Source organism: Oryctolagus cuniculus, chromosome 10, assembly GCF_964237555.1.
Source record: "Oryctolagus cuniculus chromosome 10, mOryCun1.1, whole genome shotgun sequence".
Lineage (NCBI taxonomy): Eukaryota > Metazoa > Chordata > Mammalia > Lagomorpha > Leporidae > Oryctolagus > Oryctolagus cuniculus.
Window position 1 is genome coordinate 65,254,573 of NC_091441.1, and position 22,389 is coordinate 65,276,961.

Consider the following 22,389-nt stretch of genomic DNA (forward strand, 5'->3'; position numbering starts at 1 on the left):
TAACTTATGTCTAGATAAGTGGTGTCCAATAGTTACATGTGACCATAATTTCATTGTTGACTACAGGCAAACTCAAACTTTCTTGAGTTACAAGGTGGCGACACCATGCAGTAGGTTACCCATGACGTTTGGGTATTGTCCTCCCAACTCAAAGGATTCTTCTTCATCTGTACAGTGGAGTAATTAGAGGAGCTCTTAACTATGCTCAGATTCTCCAATATTTTATTTTTTAAATCACATTCACAGTTTGGTAGTTGCATTCATCTCATGACTACTTGGTTCAGCTGTGTCTTGGTAATTCCTATATGTTTTTGTTAAGGTTCAGATCCATTATGGCTACCTTGTGGTAACTGGTAGGATAGAAAGTCTTTTTGACATTTTTTTAAAAACTTCTTAATTGACACATAATAATTGTATATATTTATGGGGTCAAATGTGGAAATTCTTTTATGATAGTTTTGGAAGGCTTGATTGATTAATTCTAAACTGAAAGGATATACTTAAAAATGAAAATCTGATTAGTACATTACAACTCTTGTATTTAATGCAATATATTCATTCTAATGGCTATACCAATCAGTTTGAACTGTGTACATTACAGTTTGGATTGATCTTCCATAAACTTGTATTTTCCATAATACAATGCCAACTATGTTTCTCTGTAACAACATGGCCTCGTGCAAGCTTTCCTGTTTGAAAAAGTTCCTATTTTAAAATTACTCAAACGCATATTCCATTGTTATGTGTAGAGTATTCCATAAGACTTCTAAATATAGACACACAAATACAATTTTTAAATTTTGAAGACTTTGAGTTCATAAAAGGTATTTTTGTTTTGTTTCTAGTGTATAAGGAGTGGTTGCATATGATCATTTGTTCCTCTTCATGCTCTGGCTTGGCTAATGGCAGTATAGCTAGAAATAAAAAACAAAACCTGCGTACAAACGCATGCTAAATTCTCTACCAAAGTATTAAGGAAGTCAGATGATAAAGTTTAAACAACAACAACAAAAAAAAACCACCGTTATTCTACAATGATAGTTTTAAGGCAAATTTTCTATGAAAACCTGCTTCATTGTAAGTTTAGTATTTTATTTAACTTAAATTTGGACTGGGCTGTGAATATACTTTGCTGGAAGAAGACCTTGAGGAAACTTTGAAGGATTTCCATTGTTCTGATGCAATTTCTAAGCATATTCAGAAATTTGAATGTTTCTTTATTTATTCACTAGGCTCTTAGAGAGTTTCTCTAGACTGTTTTTCTTTTCACTGTTTCGTGCAAAGAAAACCATTCTTTCTAGGCCATAATGCATCAGAATGAAAGTGTGCTGATAAAGGAATTGAAAAGAGTGTCTGTTGAGATGTAATGCTCATTAAGATTCCTTTAATTACTCACATTCAATACATGAGAAAACAAATTATATAGTAAGACCACTCAACTATGTTAATCTGCTATTATTTTGGCTATGGATTGAGAAAATAGGAACATTTATGTTCATCATTCAGCATTGTTTAGAGAAAATACTCTTTCCTTGATCTGAAATGGTCTTCACAATGTACATCATGAGTATATTAAAGCCCCCTGAGAGGTCCCTAAAGAGAAGAAACCTGAAAAGTTCCCATGCCTCTCAAATTTATTTGACCCAAAGTCATTTTTCAGGGGACACTGGAGTCATGCAAATCACAGTTTGGTGAATGCTCATTCAACAAACTCCTGAAGATTCCACTCTGTGCACGTGAAGTCTAATCCCATGAAACATGATTTACTCCTCTGTTCATGCATCCAGAGCAAAGAGAGGCCCTAAAGTTACCACCTCCAGATACTGCCTTCCAGGCATAGGACTGGAATTTCTACCTTAATTTTTACTAACTTCCCGATTGATATTTTAAGGCAGAGTTCAGCAAATTTCTGATGTTCAGGACCAGGCGATAAATATTTTAGGCTTTGCAGGCCATATGGTTTCTGGCACAGCGTCTCAGCTGTGCCAGTTCAGGACTAGAGCACCTTTTGGCGATGCAAAAACAATTGAATTGATAAAACTTTATTTGCAAAAGCGTATCCTGGGCCTACTTTCCCTTTCTAAGGTAGCTTGTCATGTAATCAAGTTTGCTCCTCCTAGCTAAAAATAATCACAAGCAAACACTTTACAAAGCAAAGCACTGAGATCATATAAAAATTCTTCCTAAAATTTATAATGTGCTTTTTTCATGGTAATGTTAGGCTGATGGTAATTAGAATTCTTTTTACGTGCAAATATGTAGCTGCCCAGCATAGCTACTCTCAAGGAACTTTCTTCATATTGCTTCCCATTTTGTATATTAGATAGGCGCTCTGCTTTTCTTTAAGATAGTATCATTTTGCTCACAAGAATAGGTCAAGGTTTCCTGTAAGTAATGCAAAACGCACAGTTGTAGGCCAGCGCCGTGGCTCAATAGGCTAATCCTCCGCCTGTGGCGCCGGCACACCAGGTTCTAGTCCTGGTCTGGTCGGGGCGCTGGATTCTGTTCTGGTTGGCCCTCTTCTAGGCCAGCTCTCTGCTGTGGCCAGGGAGTGCAGTGGAGGATGGCCCAAGTCCTTGGGCCCTGCACCCCATGGGAGACCGGGATAAGCACCTGGCTCCTGCCTTCGGATCAGCACGGTGTGCCAGCCGCGGCGGCCATTGGAGGGTGAACCAATGGCAAAGGAAGAACTTTTTCTCTGTCTCTCTCTCTCACTGTCCACTCTGCCTGTCAAAAAAAAAAAAAAAAAAAAAGAAACAAACGCAGTTATGTTGGTCACCCAGTCTATAACCAGGGCAAAGCAGTAAGCCTGTACAACTTCAGTTGGCACCAACTTTGTAACAAGTCTTAGAAGTAACATTTTGCTGTGTACAACTTTTATCTGTATAAAGATTTGCGACATATGTCATATCAAGGAAATGTCTTTGTAACTCTCCATTCTGTGACCAAACTGTTAGTTTGTTCATCTCCCTTAGCGAAAAGTTAATAATATGTGAAAGACAGTTCCGCCATTTTTAAACAGAGTTGCTGCAGTTGTGTAGTTGTAAGTAGCAGCACTGTTTGGTGCAGAGGGATATTTCAAAATATTATGCAGCAGCAGTTTGGGGTTTAATTGTCTGCAGATGGTAGATGATCTATTTTCCTTACTCGCTGCCACACTTCTAATAGCACCCAGGCTGTTCCATGTAAATTAGTAATCTTTCATGCAAGCCTGTCCTTAATTTTCCAATATTTTTTCTTTGCATCATTTTCCAGCTGTATCATGTTAGAACTGACGTTTTAATTTTCTATCTTTTTTCAATATCTGTGTGTCATAAATGTTAACCACTTAAATACAGCTGCTGAGCTGTGCAGGCAAACGAAGTTCGCCTGGTCCACCTACTCATTTCCTTGGTCACATGTTAACCAGGACAACTAGAACAAGGGCAATTAGCAGTTTCCGTTTTTTTAAACCAATATTTTGAGCTGCATCTTTTTAATTTTTTTCATGTAAAAAAATAAGGTTCCTAAATGGAAATCCGCATGAAATGTATCTATCGGAGAAATTACACAAAAATGTTTCTAGTGAGAAGGATAATGTTCATGACAATGGTGATATTAGCAAGAGAAAATACTGTGAATTTAGCAACAGAATTTTAAACAACCTGGTAAATTCTAAAAGCCTAAAGTTTAAATCATCAAAATTAGTGGCATATCTTTACATACCATGGTCAAGTGCAATTGAATACCCACTAGTTTTCACCTTTACTTAGGACTAATATTTTTGGTTTTGTTTTACTTTCTTTTTCCTCTTCTTCAGTTGATCTGTCCAAGATCTCAGCCAAAGCTTGCAATTGGGTCATAGTTAGAAATCCTGCTGCATGACTAGAGCTTGTTTAAGACAAAAGAATTCAGAAAAATTCAACACCTGGCTATGGTTATTTTTTAATTTTTTCTTCCTTTTCTTTTTGTTGTTGTTGGAACAAAGTTGAGACGGTTTGATATACTGATGGGATTCTTCTTGCTAGCCTAGCTTCAGTCTGGCTTTTTTTTCCCTCATGCATGCTGACCTGGAAATCCTCTTTGCCTTAGCTGCGATAATCGTGACTCAGCTTACAACACCTTACATTCGCATCGTCCCTGCTGCAGGCGACGGCCAACTAACAGGTCAGATGTTCAAGTATAGATGAGTCATCCTGCCCATTTCCTGCTCATTTTTCTCAGCTTTGTTTCCCCTCTACATTTCCTCCTTTGCTTAAGGCCTATTGATAATGCTTCAGACCCTTGTTTCAGACCTGTGCTTGTATTAAATTAAATGATATGCTTGGCCTCTTCTTTGTGCACATTTATGTCCATGCATTAAGTACGACTCCACTGCATGTTTTCATTGTGTGTCTGGTCTGTTAATATGTTCCTTTCTAGCCTAATGCTATACAGAAATGAAATTTGCTGGACCTGCAATAGCAGTGACATCAATTGACAGGATTTCAAACAATATCCTTAAAGATGTAGTCCCAGTGTTCCAAATTAATATAAAAAGGCCTTGAGATTTAAGGGTGAGAGAGCTTTGTTTTTCACCGTGCAGAGTTTAGTTAGCACTTGCATTCAGCAATACACAATCTTGTCTGCCAATGTTATTAAATTAACTCACCCAAAGCTCTTTAGAGTGACACTGTTCAAATAGCTTTTCATGTACATACAATTGTTGAGAGCTTATTGTTTTCCTTATTGATCCCTTTTGCAAAGCAAAGTGTTTATATAAAGCAATGGCATATCTGCAAGTCAAATGCATTGAAAAATTTCAGAAAGTTTAGAAAAACTGATCGGCTTAAAATCATGAAGTTGAACTGTGTGAGGCTTTATACCAAGAGAAATTACAGAGCATCTTGAAGAGTCTCATGGAAAAACATAATTAAAAGATAAGCTTGTGGGGCAAGTAGTAAAGATGTAAGTTAAGACCCTTTACATCCCACATTGGAGTCCATGGATTTGATTCCCAGCTCCTGTCCCTGATTCCAGCTTCATGCTGATGCAGACTGTGGGAGACAGTGTTAATGGCTCAAGTAATTAGCTTCATGCCACCCAGAATTGAGTTCCTGGCAGCAGCCCTGGCCCAGCCCCTACCATTGTAGGCATATGGGGGAGTTAACCAGTGGATGAGAGTTTTGTTTCTCTCTCTCTCTACCCCCCTTCCCCACCTATTTCTCTCTCTCTCTCGCTCAAGTAAATATCTTTTTGAAAAAAGGATAAGTTTATTTTGGTGTAAAAGTATTTGAAATTCACGAATAAGATTCTCATAACATTGATTTTCCATGACTCTTGAAGACTCTTTGAGAGCATGGGTTTCAAAATTTTTGCACCAAAATAAACTTAACTTTTGATTACATCTTTCCATGAACTTTTTGAAGTACCTTTTGAAATTAACTTGCTCAGTATTAACTACCTCTGAAAATATTCAGATAGCTCTATAAACTCATACAAAAAACGAGTCCAATAAATTACTACAGAACTCCAGAAGACAAACTTGTTTTTTGTTTTTGTTTTTTTTTTTTTTTTTTTTTTTTTTTTTTTTTTTTTTTTGCAACAAAAGCAAATCACTGTCAAGGCTTCCAACGTTAATCATGCAGGAAGGTCTCAAAATTCTGATTTCAGAAAGACTATTGATTGTTGTAGGTTATTGCATGTAGTTTAGGTATAATTGAAGCCATGTAAGAAATGTACCACTACTTTCCATATAATGTCTAATCCAACAATTGTTTTTGTGTGTGTGAAACTAGAGAATATTCCCTAACATTTAAGAAAATTATAAAGCTTTATTCATGGTAAGAAACACTCAATGTTAAGGTTGTACTATGAGCTTATAATTTTGAGAAATAAAGCAACTGAGACTCAGGAGAATTACAGACATATTTTGTAAGGTTGACAAATGCAGAAAAACTCTTCTTTCTTCTTCACTGGCGTCCCACACATATTTTCAGTCCTCTATTTCAGGGCCCAAATGCCATGTTTGCCAACAGTTCTGTTTCCCTGGCTTTCAAGTTTCTTTTGAGCGTCTATGTTGTATTGATTAAAGTTCTAATTGTCACTCCAGTACGCATGCTTGAGGGATGGTATATACCTTAGCAAAAATCCTCCCCCTTAAAAACTAGATGTTCAAGGACTGGCCCATGGTGCTCCGTGTAGAGTTATGTGTCCATCTTGAACTTTGTCTAGGATCCTGGGTCTGAGCCCCCATTATGTCTGAGTTGGCCACAGACTCATCAGTAACACTTAAAAGTTGATTGGCCTCACCATCATAAAACAACTATAGTTAAGTATGCGCTTTCTCAGACTCTGCCTGTAATCCGCTATCTCCAGCTGACACATGTAGGTAACTAGCCGTGGAGTATGTCAAGTTTCTGAAGCAGCAGTGGGGAACCTTTTCTCTGCCAATGGCCATTTGGATATTTATAACATCATTCACAGGCCATAAAAAAAATCAAATTAAAAATTAGCCTACTATAGATTATTGAATTTCAAGTCCCACCTGTAATCATCTTGGTAGTACCAGACCAAATTATTTGGGGAGCCACTTACCAGGCATTCTCCACCTCCTAGTCAATAGAGTTTTCTCTGAAAACTTGCATGGTTATGGTTATGAAGACACTTCATAAAGTGGCCACATTCACAAGGCTTTTGGATGCATTGGCTGTTATTACCTTGGACCTAGTCTGTGAAGGATGCATCCGTCACCACCATTTGTGTAGGGCAGCCATTTCCCAGGGACTGCAGGGGCCCCCATTGGTGAATTTGGTTTATTAAGGATTAAAATGATGGGAGCAGAGTAAGCCTCAAACACCAGTAAAAACCTACACTCACTCTTTCTTCGGTATTTACTGCTGGTTTTAATGATGGTTAATCTCACTCAGATACATTCACACTGAAGTCATATTTCTTTTGCATTTTCTATTTGTCTCAGCCATCAACTTTGATAGCAGTAACACAGTCCTTTTTTAAAAAGATTTATTCATGAGTCAGACTGCACAACAGAGTCTTCATTCATTCAATCTTTTTTTTTTTTTGACATTTATTAAGCACCTTTTGTGTGCCAGGTATGGATCTCTGAACTTTAAAAGTTTCACTTTGTATGGTTGCCCAGACATTGTGGCATCAAGTCTATTTGCATTCATATCAAAAGCGACATACACACATCCTCTTAGGAGTCGAAAGTGAATATTGTGCTTGTTCTTTGGCACAAACAGCAGTTTTACAACTCATGGGGAAACAAGGACATGTGTTTCAAAGCCTTTCTCAGCTTAAGAAATGGCTATGGGGACAGCGCTGAACATTTCTGTGTGTGACCCATTAGACAGGTATAGGTTTGTTTGCCAGATCACTCCAGTCACTTGTAGAAGTCAACAAGAAATACGGGCGGGACACCTTCTGAAGTGCCTTCAGCTCTTTTGTTCATTTTGTTTTAATCATGTTGACATCTTGCCCCTAAACATGCCATCTGATGCTCCTCTTACACTAGGGAACTTCTGTGAGTCCGTTGTGTTATTATAACTGTTGCACCAGCGGGCAGCCCGTCTGGTTAGGCCGGCCTCAGTGTGGGTGAAATCTCTCTAGCTTGTCCAACAGCAGCAGGTGCCTTGGTGCCTTGATTCCCCACACTGAGCACTGTGCTGGGTAAAAGTGAAAGTGCTCCTAAATGTTTGTTGATTGACTCTAGTGAATGAAGGGCTCAGATGCCAGGAGGATTCTATAAAAGGAGCTCTGACCACAGAATGCATGTGTCCTGCCTTGCACAGGGCAGTGTGTCTTAAACCTGTTATCCTCAGTCAGCAGTAAGAAATGCAACACCTCCCAATATGAACTCATACACACACACACACACACACACACACCAGTGTAACTGAGACAAAAGCTTTGCAGTCTCTACTACCAACACTGCTGACAGCCTCTGATGCACTCTGATTTTTTTTCTATACTGTTCTATCATGTTTTTCTTTAAAAGAAAAAAAAAGTCTCATTGCTATTTTCTGATTGGGTTTCCATTTCCCACTAGTGAGTTGAAGGTTGTAACTCACAGTTTAAAAAAAAAATCTGCTTGCACACTAGAGTCAGGAGATTGTGAAAGGGAACAGAATATCTTATTGGAATGAAGGTCTCATCTGCCTAAAACTGGTACAGGAGAGAGTGCACACAGAGAAAGTTCTAGAAAATGGCAGTGCTTCTAGTCTCTACTTTGTTCCCTTTACCTTTTTTAAAAAATTTATTTGAAAGGCAGAATTACAGAGAGAGGAAGAGAGACAGAGATGAGAGAGAGAGAGAGAGAGAGAGAGAGAGAGAGAGAGAATCTTCCACAAAATGGTTCACTCCCTAAATGATTGCAACAGCTGGAGCTGGCCAGGCTGAAGCCAGGTCTTCCTCTGGGTCTCCCACGTTGATTTAGGGGCCCACTTGGTCCATCTTCTGTTGCTTTCCCTGGCAAATTAGCAGCGAGCTGGATTGAAAGTAGAGCAGCCAGGTCTTGAACCAGTGCCCGTGTGGGATGCTGGTGTTGCAGCTGGAGTCTTAACCAGCAATGCCACAATGCTGGCCCCTTTTTTTTATCTTGTGTTTCATTGTTTACAATAGACATGCTCTAGGGAGAAAATAGAAAGCTGCACACAGTAGATATTTCTCTTTAAGAATTTTAAAATTCATAAATATAGGTTATTTCATATTAAGATATTTCTGTTTGTGATTTAATAACCCAGTCAACTCAGCTGCTGTGGAGAATGAGTTCCTTATGCAAAATCTTATCATCTGTTTCATTTAACCTGTACATCTACTATGATGAGATCTGTAGCCTGGAGTATTTATAAACAAGTGACTTCTGGGATCCAAGTACAAACAGAGATATCAGAGCAGGTAGACTTTCTTGCTAGTTGCAGTTAGTACTTGAGAGAAAAAGAGAGGAAGAGCTGCCAACAGTTAGTCCCACACAAAGTTTCAAGTTTGGAAAACCATACCTGGAGCACATTTCCATATTGTGAAAATGAAATACAGGCAGACATTATTTAAGGCAGTGGAAATGGGTTTACTTGGTAACTGCAGGCAATGAGGGAAGGAGCTGAGCTCTGTTCTGATTTGTACAGAGGGGCCTTGCCCTTCTAAAGGCTGCAGAGGGCTGAGTTGGCAGGAAGGGGACTGTGGTCCCTGTGAACACATCTGGGTTTCCTCCCTGACCTTCCTGGAGCTGGGCTCCAGCCCTCCCCCAGAGGCTGGGAGACAAGGGCCTGCTCAGCTTAGAGGCCTAGCTGTCATGAAATACATCCTAAGGGATTGCTTTTAAGCCTTCATGTGGCTCTTAAAGAGAATATAAGGATATTTCAAAAAGTCTGCGGAAAATCTGTGTTATGGAAAAAATCCCACAGATTTCAAAAAAATTTTTGCACCAGAATAAACATCTTTTGATTCCATATTCTCTGACCTTTTTGAAGTGCCCTTGTTTTGAGAGGGTGGCTTTTTTGTTTGTTTGTTTGTCTCTTAAATTCAATTGAAAGACCTGGAGGTCACTGAACTGGGTCACCTTGGAGGAAGAGAGAAAGTGCAGAATTCACAGAGGATGCCCTGTGTTCATATTCTGTACTGAGCCTGGCAAATGCACCACTCACTAAGTCCTCGTGGCAGGCACCACGGGAGACATTGCATGGCATGTCACAGCTGCACACAGAAGCTCACCAGGATGAGCCTCACCCCCACAGGCCCCGCAGGTCATACGTGGAGTCACATGTGATGCCATGTGTGATACCATGTCTCGTGTATGGAACCCTCGGTCCTTCCAGCTCAGAGTGGGTTGGACCCCCACCTTCATACCTCAGCATCTCCTCCTGGACCTTGCAGGCCTCAATGGATGCCCCCAGACTCTCACACCCTGGAGCTCTCCCTGTGGTTTCTCACTGCCACCCTGGGCTCCAAGGGCCCTTGGCTGCCTTGTGCTTCCTCTACTTGTCATGTTTATCTCCAGCCCTCAGAACACCCAGTCACCTGCTTTCTCTGCTCCTTTTCCCATTCTTCCAAAGGTTGCAGAAACAGGTGTATAGCTCGGACCCCAGCCATGGGGATTCTCTGCTGATCAACAATGTCTGCTGCACCTGCAGCAATGGAGTGCTGCCCACCACCCCTAGCCATGCTCCCCTCAGCCTCAGGAGATGTGTCACTCGTCCTAAGGTGGCATGGTCAGGCCTTTCTCCTCCTTTTCCTCACTGTACCCTTTCTGCTGGTCTCTTGGGCAGCCACGGTGCATCAGGCTTTCCTAAAGCCCGTGGTGGTGCTAGCCGTTGAGTCATACGGAAGGACACCTTTCCTTAGGTACAAAAAATCATTACTGAAGGGCACCACCAACAGCAAACAGCCCGAGGAAGTTTCTGGGACTCTCAAGATGAGCGTGTTCATATCAGGTATCCCTCATCAGCTCTAGGCAAGAGCTGAAAGCAGGCAGAGAGGCCAAATGAAGGTCTTTAAATGGGTTTGGGGGAGTGGCTTTAAATTTGGTCTATGGGGAGAAGGGATTGGGAGATGGAGGAAGGCCCTTCATTCCACAAGTGTTCATTAACCAATTAGTGTATCATAGACCATCAGTCATCAATTGCCATATCATAGACCATCAGAGCTGGAAACCCTATACAATATCCGGCCCAGTGGTTCTTAAACTATGTTTGCTGGGGTTCCTGGAAGTGCCTCAGGAGGGCTGCACGGCAGCTACTGTGTGTAATAGCAGTGGGTAGCCTGGTGGTCAGAACATGGGCTGTAGAACTAAATTGCTCAGGTTCAGATCCCAAGCGCTGGCCCTTAGCAGCAGAGCGGCCTCAGGCAAGTGACAGCACATCTCTTTCCTCGGTTTTCTCGTCTGTGAAATGGGACTGAGAGTGGGACTTAGAAAGTTACTGTCAGTATTAAATGACCTAACAAAGCACAAAGTATAGCCTCAATAAATGTTAGCTATTATTGTTTTCTGCCTTCACGCATTTCCTTTTAATTGTGGGAAGAAGAATGCATCCTTTCACTGATGCACCGAGCACAATTGTTCCCACTGTAGCCCACAGCACCCAGCAAGTATGCCAGATTATTTGCTGATTGACAGAATAAGTAACAGTCTGTGATCTTCCTTGTTAAATTTACTTCGAGGTATTTTATAGCTTTCATCACGGGAAGGAGGAAATTCTAAGCAAATCTTGACTGAGGGCAGAAATCTTTAGAAGTTAGTTTATTTTTTGCTTTCAAATGACTGTGCTGTTCACTTGCAAAATGTGTCCCTTCATCTATATGTATTTTTTTGAATTCAGTAGATTTTTCTATTGCAAATAAAGCAAACCAGTGGTTTTTTTCAGTTCATTTAAAAGCACAATTTTAATCGTCCCTTTCATTTGGCAAAAGCCATAAAACTTGTCTAGCTTTTAATTTTCTAGTGAACGGCCCGCCCACTGCACCAGGTTGCATCCAGCTGACCTCTCTGTCTCCCACCCATCACGGCCAGCAAGGGAGCCTTGGTGCTCCTTGGGATCAGTGACCCGTGACAGGGCTGAGACACAGACAGATGATATCTGTCCCTCACGGACAGGCAATTCTCTATTGGCAAAACGGATATAACTGGAGTCAGGTCTCGGCCACACTGAGAAGCTAGGAAGACTGGACTGAAGGTGATAAGGTGCAGTCAGTGCCAGGAACAGCAGGTGCTAAGGTCCTGTGATGGGACAGGACAAATCTGAAGACCTGCAATGAGGTCCTAATGTCTGGAGAGTGGAGCACAAGAAGAATGTGTGGGGGAGAGCAGTTAGACTGTCCAGGCAGACACAGGCTGACCGTGACCTTGCACATTAAGCTAAGGACTTCATTCTTGATCCCAAGAACATTATGAAATGATTGAAGTGTTTTCAAGAGGTGCACGTGAGATCAGGTTGGCAGACGATTCCCAGCTGTAGGACAAAGACTGAAAGTAAAACCCTAAGAAACGGAAGGCTGTTCAACCACCTAGAAAGGAACAGAGGGCATGTATGTGAATAGAAGAGCTGAATGCCAGGATGTTAGCGCAGTCGGTAGTGGCCTCGGGCAGTTGGTCAGCTGCAGTCAGCGAGGAAGAGCACATGATGGGAATTAAGGGGCAGGGCCACACGTATGAAAGGAGGCTTTGAATCCCTCCGGGAAGGAATGGCTCCACCCTACCCTCGGCTTAAGATACCCACTTCATTTCTATTGAGGGCTTTTCACTGTGGTGCACATAAGAATCACAACAGCTACAGGATGATGCAGCTCATCAATATAATATGAATATGTGGGCACTGAGACAAACTCCTCCCTCCTTGAGCAGAGGGTAGTTTTATATTGTCCTTTCAAGAGTTTGCTCATTGGACTCTTGAAGAGTTTTATCAGAGGCCATTGTTCATTGCATTTACTATAATGTGTGTGTCCACACATAGAAATATTTTGGTCTACAATTACAGGGGCCACATCATGTGTATCTTCAGACTTTGCACAACCTGCCAGTCAGGGGCTGCCCAGGCGAGGCACTCACAGGCAGGCTAGTATTTTCTGATGGATTGAAGTCGTTCATCAAAGGTAAACTTCCTTTGAGGTGGGAACTAATTTCCACATTGCATCTTTTAAAAATAACATGGCTGCCCCCCAGACGCGTGAAGCTGTGACTGCAGTCAGGATGCCTGGGGTTTCAGGAGGTGCACCTGGACCCACGGCTCCCTGGGCACCTCTGGGCAGCCTCCCTCCTGGCAGATATATAAGGCACGTAGTATTGAGTTCTGATGGAAATCAGAGTGGCCCTTGAAATGCTCAGCTTTAGGGGGCAGTACGGTGAGCGCTGGCCTCTGCTTCATTCATTCACGCGTGCATGCCTCTTTCACTTCCATGAGCTGCTCGTGGGTCTGCTGGGGGAGCCTGCTGTGTCATGAGCTCTACATGAAAGCCAAGAGAACGTCCCAAGAGGAACATGTGCTGTTAGCTCTTAAGGAACTTCTCATTAGGGCCTTGGCTAAGAACCACATAAACACCACTTGGTGCATTTAGCAGTATCTTGAACTGATATTAGTCATGATAAGTGGTAATGGACTACAGTAACATGTATTTAGATGTATTCTAAAACATATCATCTATAAGATACATTGTTTTCAGTGTTCAAAGTTTCAATTCCACCTTTCGAGTGAATTTTGGATACCAATGGGGGGAAGAAAGTATCTCCCTTACTCTCCCTTTAAATAAAAATGGCCAAACCATTCATTAATGCTGATAATCAACTGATTGGAAATTTGATTGGATTAGAACTACCTTTTGCCAACTAAGTATCTTGGAGTTTTTTGGTCAAATACAGTACCATATAAATATGAATAATTCATAATTCATGTACACTGTCTCAGACATTTCATAATCAATGGTAAAGGCATATCATGATGTGCTGTGTATATTTCCTGTGTTAGAGGCCAACATGGGAAATTGGTGTGAGGAGGACTTGATTGGGATTTCAGCATCTCTTACAGAGCTCACTTAAGGATTCTGAAATTTCCTTCTCAGCAAGAAAGAATGTAAAATGAGAGGAAATTTTTATTCTTTCTGCAAAACCAGCTGACTGCATTTTAATAGGCTACAGTGTCATTATTGATTTATTGCCCTTTTTTGTTCTTTTATGTGTTATATTTGTCATTTTGCTGTGGCAGTTTCATCTATAACACAGCATAGTTACAAGAAAATGGTGAGAGGATGCAGGAATGCCAGGGGAGATTCTGTTCCCTCTCCTTGTCAGTTTTTGGAATGAAATACTGAGTCAAATGTCAAGTATTTGATTTTGGAAATAATGTATTTTTGAAGCTGGATATTGCACTGAAATAGTGTTGTTTTCCATTTTTATTACATAAACTTAAGAATTTCTATGTAAAAGATTTTCAGTGTATAACAATTTAATTTTTCAATATCCTTTTATGTTTTTCCTTTCTATCAGCAGTGTGATAAAGGAAAACAAAAGAGTATCTTTAACTGTCTTTTATTTATTTGAGGCATAGAACTTTCTGGCTTGCAGCATAAATTGAACTTTATCTACCTTTTAATTTTGGTATTAATCCAGAACCTTATGCATTTGAAAATAAGCCAAGATTCTGGCAAAATGTGCAAGATACCATGAAAAGGAAAGTTCCTACAGTTTAACAAATAGATTATTCTTGGCATTCCTATAAGGAAATGTATTATTTTTATTTTATAGTGAAATCAATTCATCATTGATATTAATAAAAATGGAGAAGAAATGGATTTTTAAAAATATTTATGAAAGCTGAGTGACAACATCTGTTTCACTAGGTCTTTTAAAAAAAGATTTATTTATTTTATTTGAAAGGCAGAGTTACAGAGAGGCAGAGGCAGGGAGACACAGAGAGAGAGAGAGAGAGAGAGAGAGAGAGAGGTCATCCATCCATGGGTTCACTTCTCAGATGGCTGCAGGAGCCAGAGCCACACCGATCCGAAGCCGGGAGCCAGAAACTTCTTGATCTTCCATGTGGGTGCAGAGGCCCAAGGACTCGAGCCATCTTCTACTGCTTTCCTATGTCATAGTGGAGAGCTAGATCGGAAGTGGAGCAGCTGGGACCTGAACTGGTACCCATGTGGGATACTGGCACTGCAGGCGGCAGCTTTAACTGCTCTGCCACAGCGCCAACCCCTTCACGAGGCCTCTATTCAAGGGACCCACGTACCTGTACTTCGACTACTGTTGATAGACACCAATTGTAATATTCTTATTTGTATTCTCTTATTTTCTTTAAAGAAGTTCCTGCCACTTAAAATATAAGGTGGCAAGATTAATTCCAACAGACTTATGTCTAAGAATCCCAGTGGACTTTACTCAGAATTTGTAGGCAAAGGTCCATCTTGTGCTGTTGTATGGTGAAATTTTGGTTCACTTTGGATTCGTCTCTCTTGTAAATAATTGTTTCATTACCATGAGATACCTTGTGTGTGAGAGTGCTTTGGAAATATACATGGGTGTGATCCCACTTAATCAGAATGCAAGGAAAGTCAGAATTTCCTGCATCATCTTAAGGCAATAGGATGGAGAGGAGGCTCACAGATGGAGAACATTTCAGGAATAAATCAGATAGAATGATGCTGCTTGTTGAAGAAAATGTGTAAATATCCCGCCAACTTTGTAAAATTACAGAGAGAGAAATCAAGCCCTGGAGAATAAAAGGGAAAACCATAGTCCTCTTAACAGAAGTTCCCTGTTTGCCCTTTGGACAATATCTAAACTTGTAACTTGTTCATGAATATCTAAATTATTGAACTGAGAGTGATAGTCAACATCTTTTAAAAAACAACTCATAAAATTCTTTTTTGTCAAAAATGTTTCCCCTCCTTTCCCATATCCATAACACACACACACATGATACACACACACATACCACACACATGCATACACACATAGTATTTTGCTTCTTTTAGAATTGTCATTGTCATTTTTTTTTGACAGGCAGAGTGGACAGTGACAGAGAGAGACAGAGAGAAAGGTCTTCCTTTTTGCCGTTGGTTCACCCTCCAATGGCCGCCGGGGCCGGGGCACCGCGCTGATCCGATGGCAGGAGCCAGGAGCCAGGTGCTTTTCCTGGTCTCCCATGGGGTGCAGGGCCCAAGACTTGGGCCATCCTCCACGGCACCCCCTGGCCACAGCAGAGAGCTGGCCTGGAAGAGGGGCAACCAGGACAGAATCCAGCGCCCCGACCGGGACTAGAACCCGGTGTGCCGGCGCCGCAAGGCGGAGGATTAGCCTAGTGAGCCACAGTGCCGGCCTGTCATTGTCATTTTTAATGAAATAGAGTCTTGAGTTTGGTGTTAATGTCTGATTCTTTCTCAAACCATGGCTCATCTTGTTTAGCTGTAGTATATTCTGCATCTTGCTCCTTCTGGGGAGGTTGTCTTTAAGAGAAAAGGAAAGAGAGAGACTACCCTCCCTCTTTGAACTGTATTGCTGTCCAGCTGCTGGCCTCTGTCATACACGGGCCAGCTGGAAAAGCCAGGGCTCTGTGTTGTTCAGGATGAACCATGGTGCATCTTCCGGGAGCATCACTCTCTTTGATGATAAATAAAATAAAACATTGTTTTTTATTAAAAAATGACCATTGTGAAATAAAATGTAACATTTGCATGTTTTATTTAAAAGATAAACAAACCACAGATTTTAAAGAAATTTCAAGCTGTACGGGGACACTGTGGAGAAATCTAGGCTTCCTTCTGGTACTTCCTTTTCTGCATCTGCTGCCTCAAATAATGGAACCTGTAAAGGTCACAGCCTTCCTTCAGCCCACTCCTAAGGGAAAAGGAGGATCCTCGGGGGTAAACTGCATCACTTGCAAATTCACAAGGCTCACTTCCTAGGGCAGTTTTCAAACACGCCCAGTAGCCCTCTATGCCCGCTGGTTCTCTAGCTGTGATTTTACTAGTGTAGTTTGCACAGGAATTTTGGATCCCAGAACACTTAGTTTAGAAAGCACACACTTTAGATAAGTGAATTGAAGGCCAGACTTTTTGGATGAATATCTATCTCCTACCATCTTAACATTCACTTTTGTGAAACAAGGAGAAAACGATTTTGTCACCCCACGGTGAGCTGTGAGGCTGTGAATGCAATAATATGTATACAGTGGAGCACAGAGCTGGCTCCAAATTAAGGCAGGTAAAAGGGCAGTTGCTGGGACCTGATTGTGTGGCTTTGTTGTTACTCTAAACCCTGGAGACTTTTAAGAGCAGATAATTAATCCAGGCTACTGCCAGTCCCTACTTTGACACTGCAGCCCCTCAGAGAGATTCAGAATTGAACTTCTGGGGAAATGGATGTGTTTCTTGATGGTACCCAGGGCATTATTTACATGAACACCATTTGGATGCTGTGGTCTCCAGGAGCACTGGAACGAGTGAGGAATGTGATGATTCTATCATGTGTCAAGACCTGAAATGGATCCCCCGCATTTGGTATTTTCTGTATGCCTGTCTTTGGGTTATAAACAGCATCAAAATGACCCGTGCTATTATCTTGTTGCTAGCAATGATGGAGATGATGATAATGGTGAAAAAAGTTCTTGCACTTTCAAATATAGCTACATTATTTGAAGCAGTAATGGCCCAAAGCAGTATATAACCTATGTTGTACTTCCCATGAGCCCAGAACACCAGATAAAGCACCAGGCTCCCTTTGTTGTCCTGGCCATTTGGGGTTCCTTTGGTGCTCTATGTCCTTGGTTTAAATGTGGACACCTTCCTTTGCATTGGTCCATCAGAAATGTCAATTCTCAACAGAACCTGAGAGAATACATATTAGTAGAACTTTATTAAAATGGATTATAGATGACCTCATTAATGACTTTTTCAGACACTGGGTACCAAGTTGGATAAACATAAACTGGGTTGTAAAAAAGAAGTCTTACCTCGTCGTAGAGCTTAGCCATGGGTTTTCTTCAATATGTTGTTTTCATTTTTAGGAGAGTAAATAGCTATCTCTGAGGAGCAATATTTGAAAACAGGCCTGGCACCTGCCTTGAGTTAATAAATGGCATCTACTCAGCTCATCCATCAGTTTCTCTGATGAGCTTTCCCACTGACTCTAGTAAACATCCAAGCAATACATCACTTGAGCAATATAATTGATGTTCAGTTTAATGTGTATAATACTTATTGGTATTGCTAATGATGCAATTATTAATTATGGTTTGTTATTAATTACAGTTTATTCAACTTGAAGCTCTTTGTCCAATCACATACAAAGGGACTTCAAAAGTTCATGGAAAATAGAATTAGGAAATAACTTTATTTTGGTGAAAAATATTTTGAGATGCATGCATGGTGTTTTCATCATACAGGATTTTCATAAACTTTCTGAAGGCTCCTTATGCATGGATTTTAAAATTTTTGCATCAAAATAACCTCATCCCTTAATTCCATTCTTATTAACTTTTTGAAGCATTCTGTATTGGCATACCAACTTTTGTGTGAGATTTTGTATAAATATTGTCCTTGTAGTTACTTATTTTCATCTTTTTTATCTAAGAATTTGTATATATTTACATTAAACATGAAAAAGAATAAAATATCTTTATGATATTACAGATTTGTCTGAATAAGTTTTTAGATATTGGTGCATGTTTATAAGCAGATGTATGCATGTGAACATGGTTAAAAACCACATCACAAGTGAGTTTCATGTGTCATTTGTACAATTTAGGGGCTTAATAAAGGGAATGATTTGTATTTCTACCTTATTTCCACTGTGAATAGTAAGAGTGTTAGAAAATGCTCCCATGCCATGGTCATAGGGATGAAATAAATCAATAAAATTAAGGCGAATCTGGTATTTCCCTGAGGTACTTTTTTCTTGCTTCTGTAGAGCCCTAGACCATCGCAATTACTCTCTAGCAGAAATTGTGGCCTAGTTTAAAGGCTTCTAAAATAACTTCTACATGTGATCATGAAAAATGGCCTATATCTACTTAATGATTACAAGTATTGAGTTCATATCACTTTATTCTCGACAGATACTCATTTCCTGTCTCTCTGATATGGTCCCAGTTAACTTTCTCCTCATTGATGGATATATATATCACTGCTTTGGACACTAGAAATTTAACTTTTTTGCTAGTATTTATTTCCATGGTCTTTCCTTCTACTAATCTCATTTCATTATGATGAAATTTCGTCAGTAAATTTCTTGGTAAGGACTTTTTGTCATCGATATACAGGGAAAAAAAAAAAAAAAAGCCCTTCTTAAAAGTGGGAGTCCCTCAGACTCCTCAGTAGCGCCCGTGTTCAAACATGTCCTTTCTTACATGCTGTCTTTTTGTGCTCATTGCCCAATTTCTGAGCACTTTACCGTAACTGGAAGAAAGAACAGGTAGCTTATGAAAAGAATGCAAAAGAGAGAGAAGAATTAAAGTTGGGTTTCCTACGAGAGATTTTTGACTCAGTAAACATCGCTGAGCCTACACTGTAGACTCACAGTAAGATACAGAGCCAAGTCACAGAGATGAGTGGAACAACCTTCATCTCAAGAACCTTATGGCTTAGTATATGATATAAACAATTTACCAAAATAACTGAATTCAGCATTGAAAATACTAAGTTGTGTGCAAGAGGGGTAGAGCAAGTTGCATTAGGAGTTGAGTGGCAGAGAGAACACTTGCTACAGAGCTCGCAGTCAGGAGCAGTGTTGTGCCACGCAGCCTCTGAATGACAGGGATGATTTGGACCCATAGAAAGTCAGTAGAGTAGAGCTTCCATGGAGAAGCAACAGCAGCAGGAGCAAAGGCCCTGAGAAGGGAAAATGTTCAGTGTATGGGGAAAATTGAACAGTTCCGTTTGGCTGGATGTAGGTCGATGAAGAAAAGCAGAAAGAGGGAAGACAAGGTAGGAAAGGAGGCTGGAGCCAATTCATGGAAGACCTTGATGGCCCTTTGAAGAAAGCATTGGGAAGCTCTGGGTTTGTTGTTGTTGTTGTTGTTGTTGTTTTTTCAATGAAAGAGTGATCTGATTGGAGCTGTTATTTAGGAAGATCAGTATGACTGTATTATTGTAAAGGAGACTTGACAGTCTACCAACTGGAGAGTCAAGTACAAGAATCCAGAAGAGAAATAAACCATAGCCATGGCAGGGGGAACCGAAAAGATAAAGAAAGGGAAAATGGAGTGTTTTTAGAGATTGGGTGAGACAGTGGAAACTGTTCTGTCTAATGTGAAGTGATTGTTCTTCTGCCCAAGGACAGAATAAACCTCCATGGAATTTATGCCATTTTTATGTGCTGAGGATCAAAATGGCTTCTATGTGCAACCAAAGTGCCTTTACTTGCTCAGACTTCTTTTAGGGACATAGTATATTTTAGACATGGAGGGGACAAGCTCATCTTATCCTTTCTCAGCAGAAACTTTGACTTCTGCTCTTATGCTTATATGTTCAAAAATATCTCTCCACATCCATACAGAGACCACACATGGTCACTCTTCTCTTCATAAACAGCTGTTGCATATTTTCACGCTCTCCCGTTGTAAGGACTTGTTAAGTTCCCACTCTGTTAAAGGCATGTCGTTTGTCACTAGGAGCCAACAATGGCAAGAAGCCGTCTTCCTCTTTCAACAGTCCTGTGGGAGACATTGTCAAGGCACTTGCTCGTCTCTTCTTGCATGGATAAATGACCCTAATTCTGTTTCTCCTTCTCCGTAATTCTTTTTTTTTTTTTTTTTTGACAGGCAGAGTAGACAGTGAGAGAGAGAGAGACAGAGAGAAAGGTCTTCCTTTGCCGTTGGTTCACCCTCCAATGGCTGCCACGGCTGGCGCGCTGTGGCCGGCGCACCGCGCTGATCCGATAGCAGGAGCCAGGTACTTATCCTGGTCTCCCATGGGGTGCACGGCCCAAGGACTTGGGCCTCAGCAGAGAGCTGGCCTGGAAGAGGGGCAACCAGGACAGAATCTGGCGCCCCGACTGGAACTAGAACCCGGTGTGCCGGCGCCGCAAGGCGGAGGATTAGCCTAGTGGGCCACGGCGCTGGCCCTTCTCGGTATTTCTTCTTCACTACTCTGTGAGTGCCTCTTCTTGGATTCCTCTTCCCCATCTCTACCTTGGCCAGCATGTTGTACTGCAAGTGATCAGCTGCCTGCCATTCTCTCATCTGTTTCAGAATTGTGTTGACAGTATTACCAGGGCTTTCTTTCCTGCACGTTGCCCAGGAAGTGGCTTGTCCTCAGTCATTTATCCTATTTTTATTTCAGGATTTTTATTCCCTTATTGCATTGCTCTCCTCTAAAGAGAGTGAGTGATCAGCTGATCAAGATAATTTTGAACTTGAGTCTTGTCTTCCATAGCATTAACAGTTATCAGCCGAGTCTTCTGTTTCATACTGGGAGACGTTTGGATGCACAGAAACTGGAGTGGGCGTCAGAGTCAGGCACCTGGATCCAGAGTGTAGCTCATGACCGCCTCCTCACGGACTCACCACAAGCTATTGATCCCCACAGTTTCTGTCGCTTCAACTTCCTCATTTCTGAAATGGTGTTAATCATAGCCCATGGTATGCTATTGAATGAAACACATATAAGCTGTGTCATAAGATAGGTCTTCAAAAAAGTATTCTTTCTTCTTATCTAATTTGATAGCACCTGGTCAATATCAGCATACTTTAAATTCTTTTATAATTAAGAGCATCTTCCAATCTGCATACTAGGACTAATCACAAAATACAGTTTAATTCTACCCACCTTGCCTCTTAATTGTGTGAAAATATCTTTTTAAATAGTACAGTGATGAAGAATGGTTAACTATAAAATATTATTATATCAAGAGATGTTTGAAAAAAATAACACTGCAATTAAATTTTTTTCCATTTTGCCATAGTCTGTGAGAAATATCATCACAGATAATTAGGATCAATTTGATTTTCTTCATTGTGTGTAAGGGACCATGTAAGATGTGGATTATCAGGTCCTATCTCGGACCTTTGATCCAGAATCCTTAGAGAACTCAGCAAAGTGTGTGTTTCAGAAGCTCCCCAAATGATCATTAAAGTGTCTAGAATAGGATACCCTGTGTTCCAGAATGCATTAAATAGGATGCCACAATTAATGTAATTTTCACTTGTTAAAGGATCTTACTAAAAAAAAAAAAAAACCAAACAAACAAAAAAAAACTTGTATGTGATCTGGTGGCCCTGCTGTCTCCTACAACTCCACGAATCCTCCGTACCTTTCCCTGGGCCATTTCTGCGTGTGTCACTCTTAGACCACATGGAAAACAACTAACATATTTGCATACACTTTGCCAGACTCTTTTTTTAAGCCTCCAAAATACTGATACTTCTAGCAAGAAAATAGAATTTATTAGGTCTACTTGCTTTTTGATAAGAGAGTGAGTGACACATTTCAGGCAGCAGAAAGAAGCTCTGAGAAGTGTTTACAAACAGTTTCTACTTTGTGCAAAAGGTGGAATGATTCATTCTCCCCTCTGAATAGTTTTTTTCAGAGCTAAGCATAAGCTAGACAATGACCGAAAGCAAAGTCTGGAAGAAAATTGGAGGGACAGTAGATTCCCATTTTAGTGCCTTCAAAGTTGAGTTGCAAACAGATTGTTGGAACTTCTACTCTTAACTAAGTCATCCTCAAGAATCACCTGTTTCAGAGGCAGCCCCTTGCATTCCCTTTTATTGATTCTTTGCTTTATGTGAAGGGTGCACCACAGTTGATAACTTACTATTGACAATTGCTTCCTCATTTTATTACTTGACTGTGATTTGAGAAATCCAAATGAAAAAGTAAAGCTATTTCATCAGAGTGGAAACAGCACTAATAACTCTCTGGGAACTGTTAGTGTCCAGATAATAAGTGGTAAGGCTTTAATAGATCATCTTATCCACATGATGTCAG

The 22,389-nt window shown here is 40.7% G+C and overlaps 1 protein-coding gene across 5 annotated transcripts in view; it reads left to right on the top strand.

The window, feature by feature from the left end:
* The window catches only part of PTPRM (protein tyrosine phosphatase receptor type M), an 869,082-nt gene that overhangs the window by 557,315 nt on the left and 289,378 nt on the right, over nucleotides 1-22,389 (top strand). For 3 of the 5 annotated variants that reach the window (XM_008261054.4, XM_008261055.4, XM_051852141.2), the window contains exon 14: nucleotides 4,072-4,146. The exons of the other annotated variants lie outside the window; for them this stretch is intronic. In XM_008261054.4, the coding sequence (XP_008259276.1) occupies nucleotides 4,072-4,146 (75 nt within the window). The remainder of the gene's footprint in view (nucleotides 1-4,071; nucleotides 4,147-22,389) is intronic. 5 annotated transcript variants of the gene reach the window in all.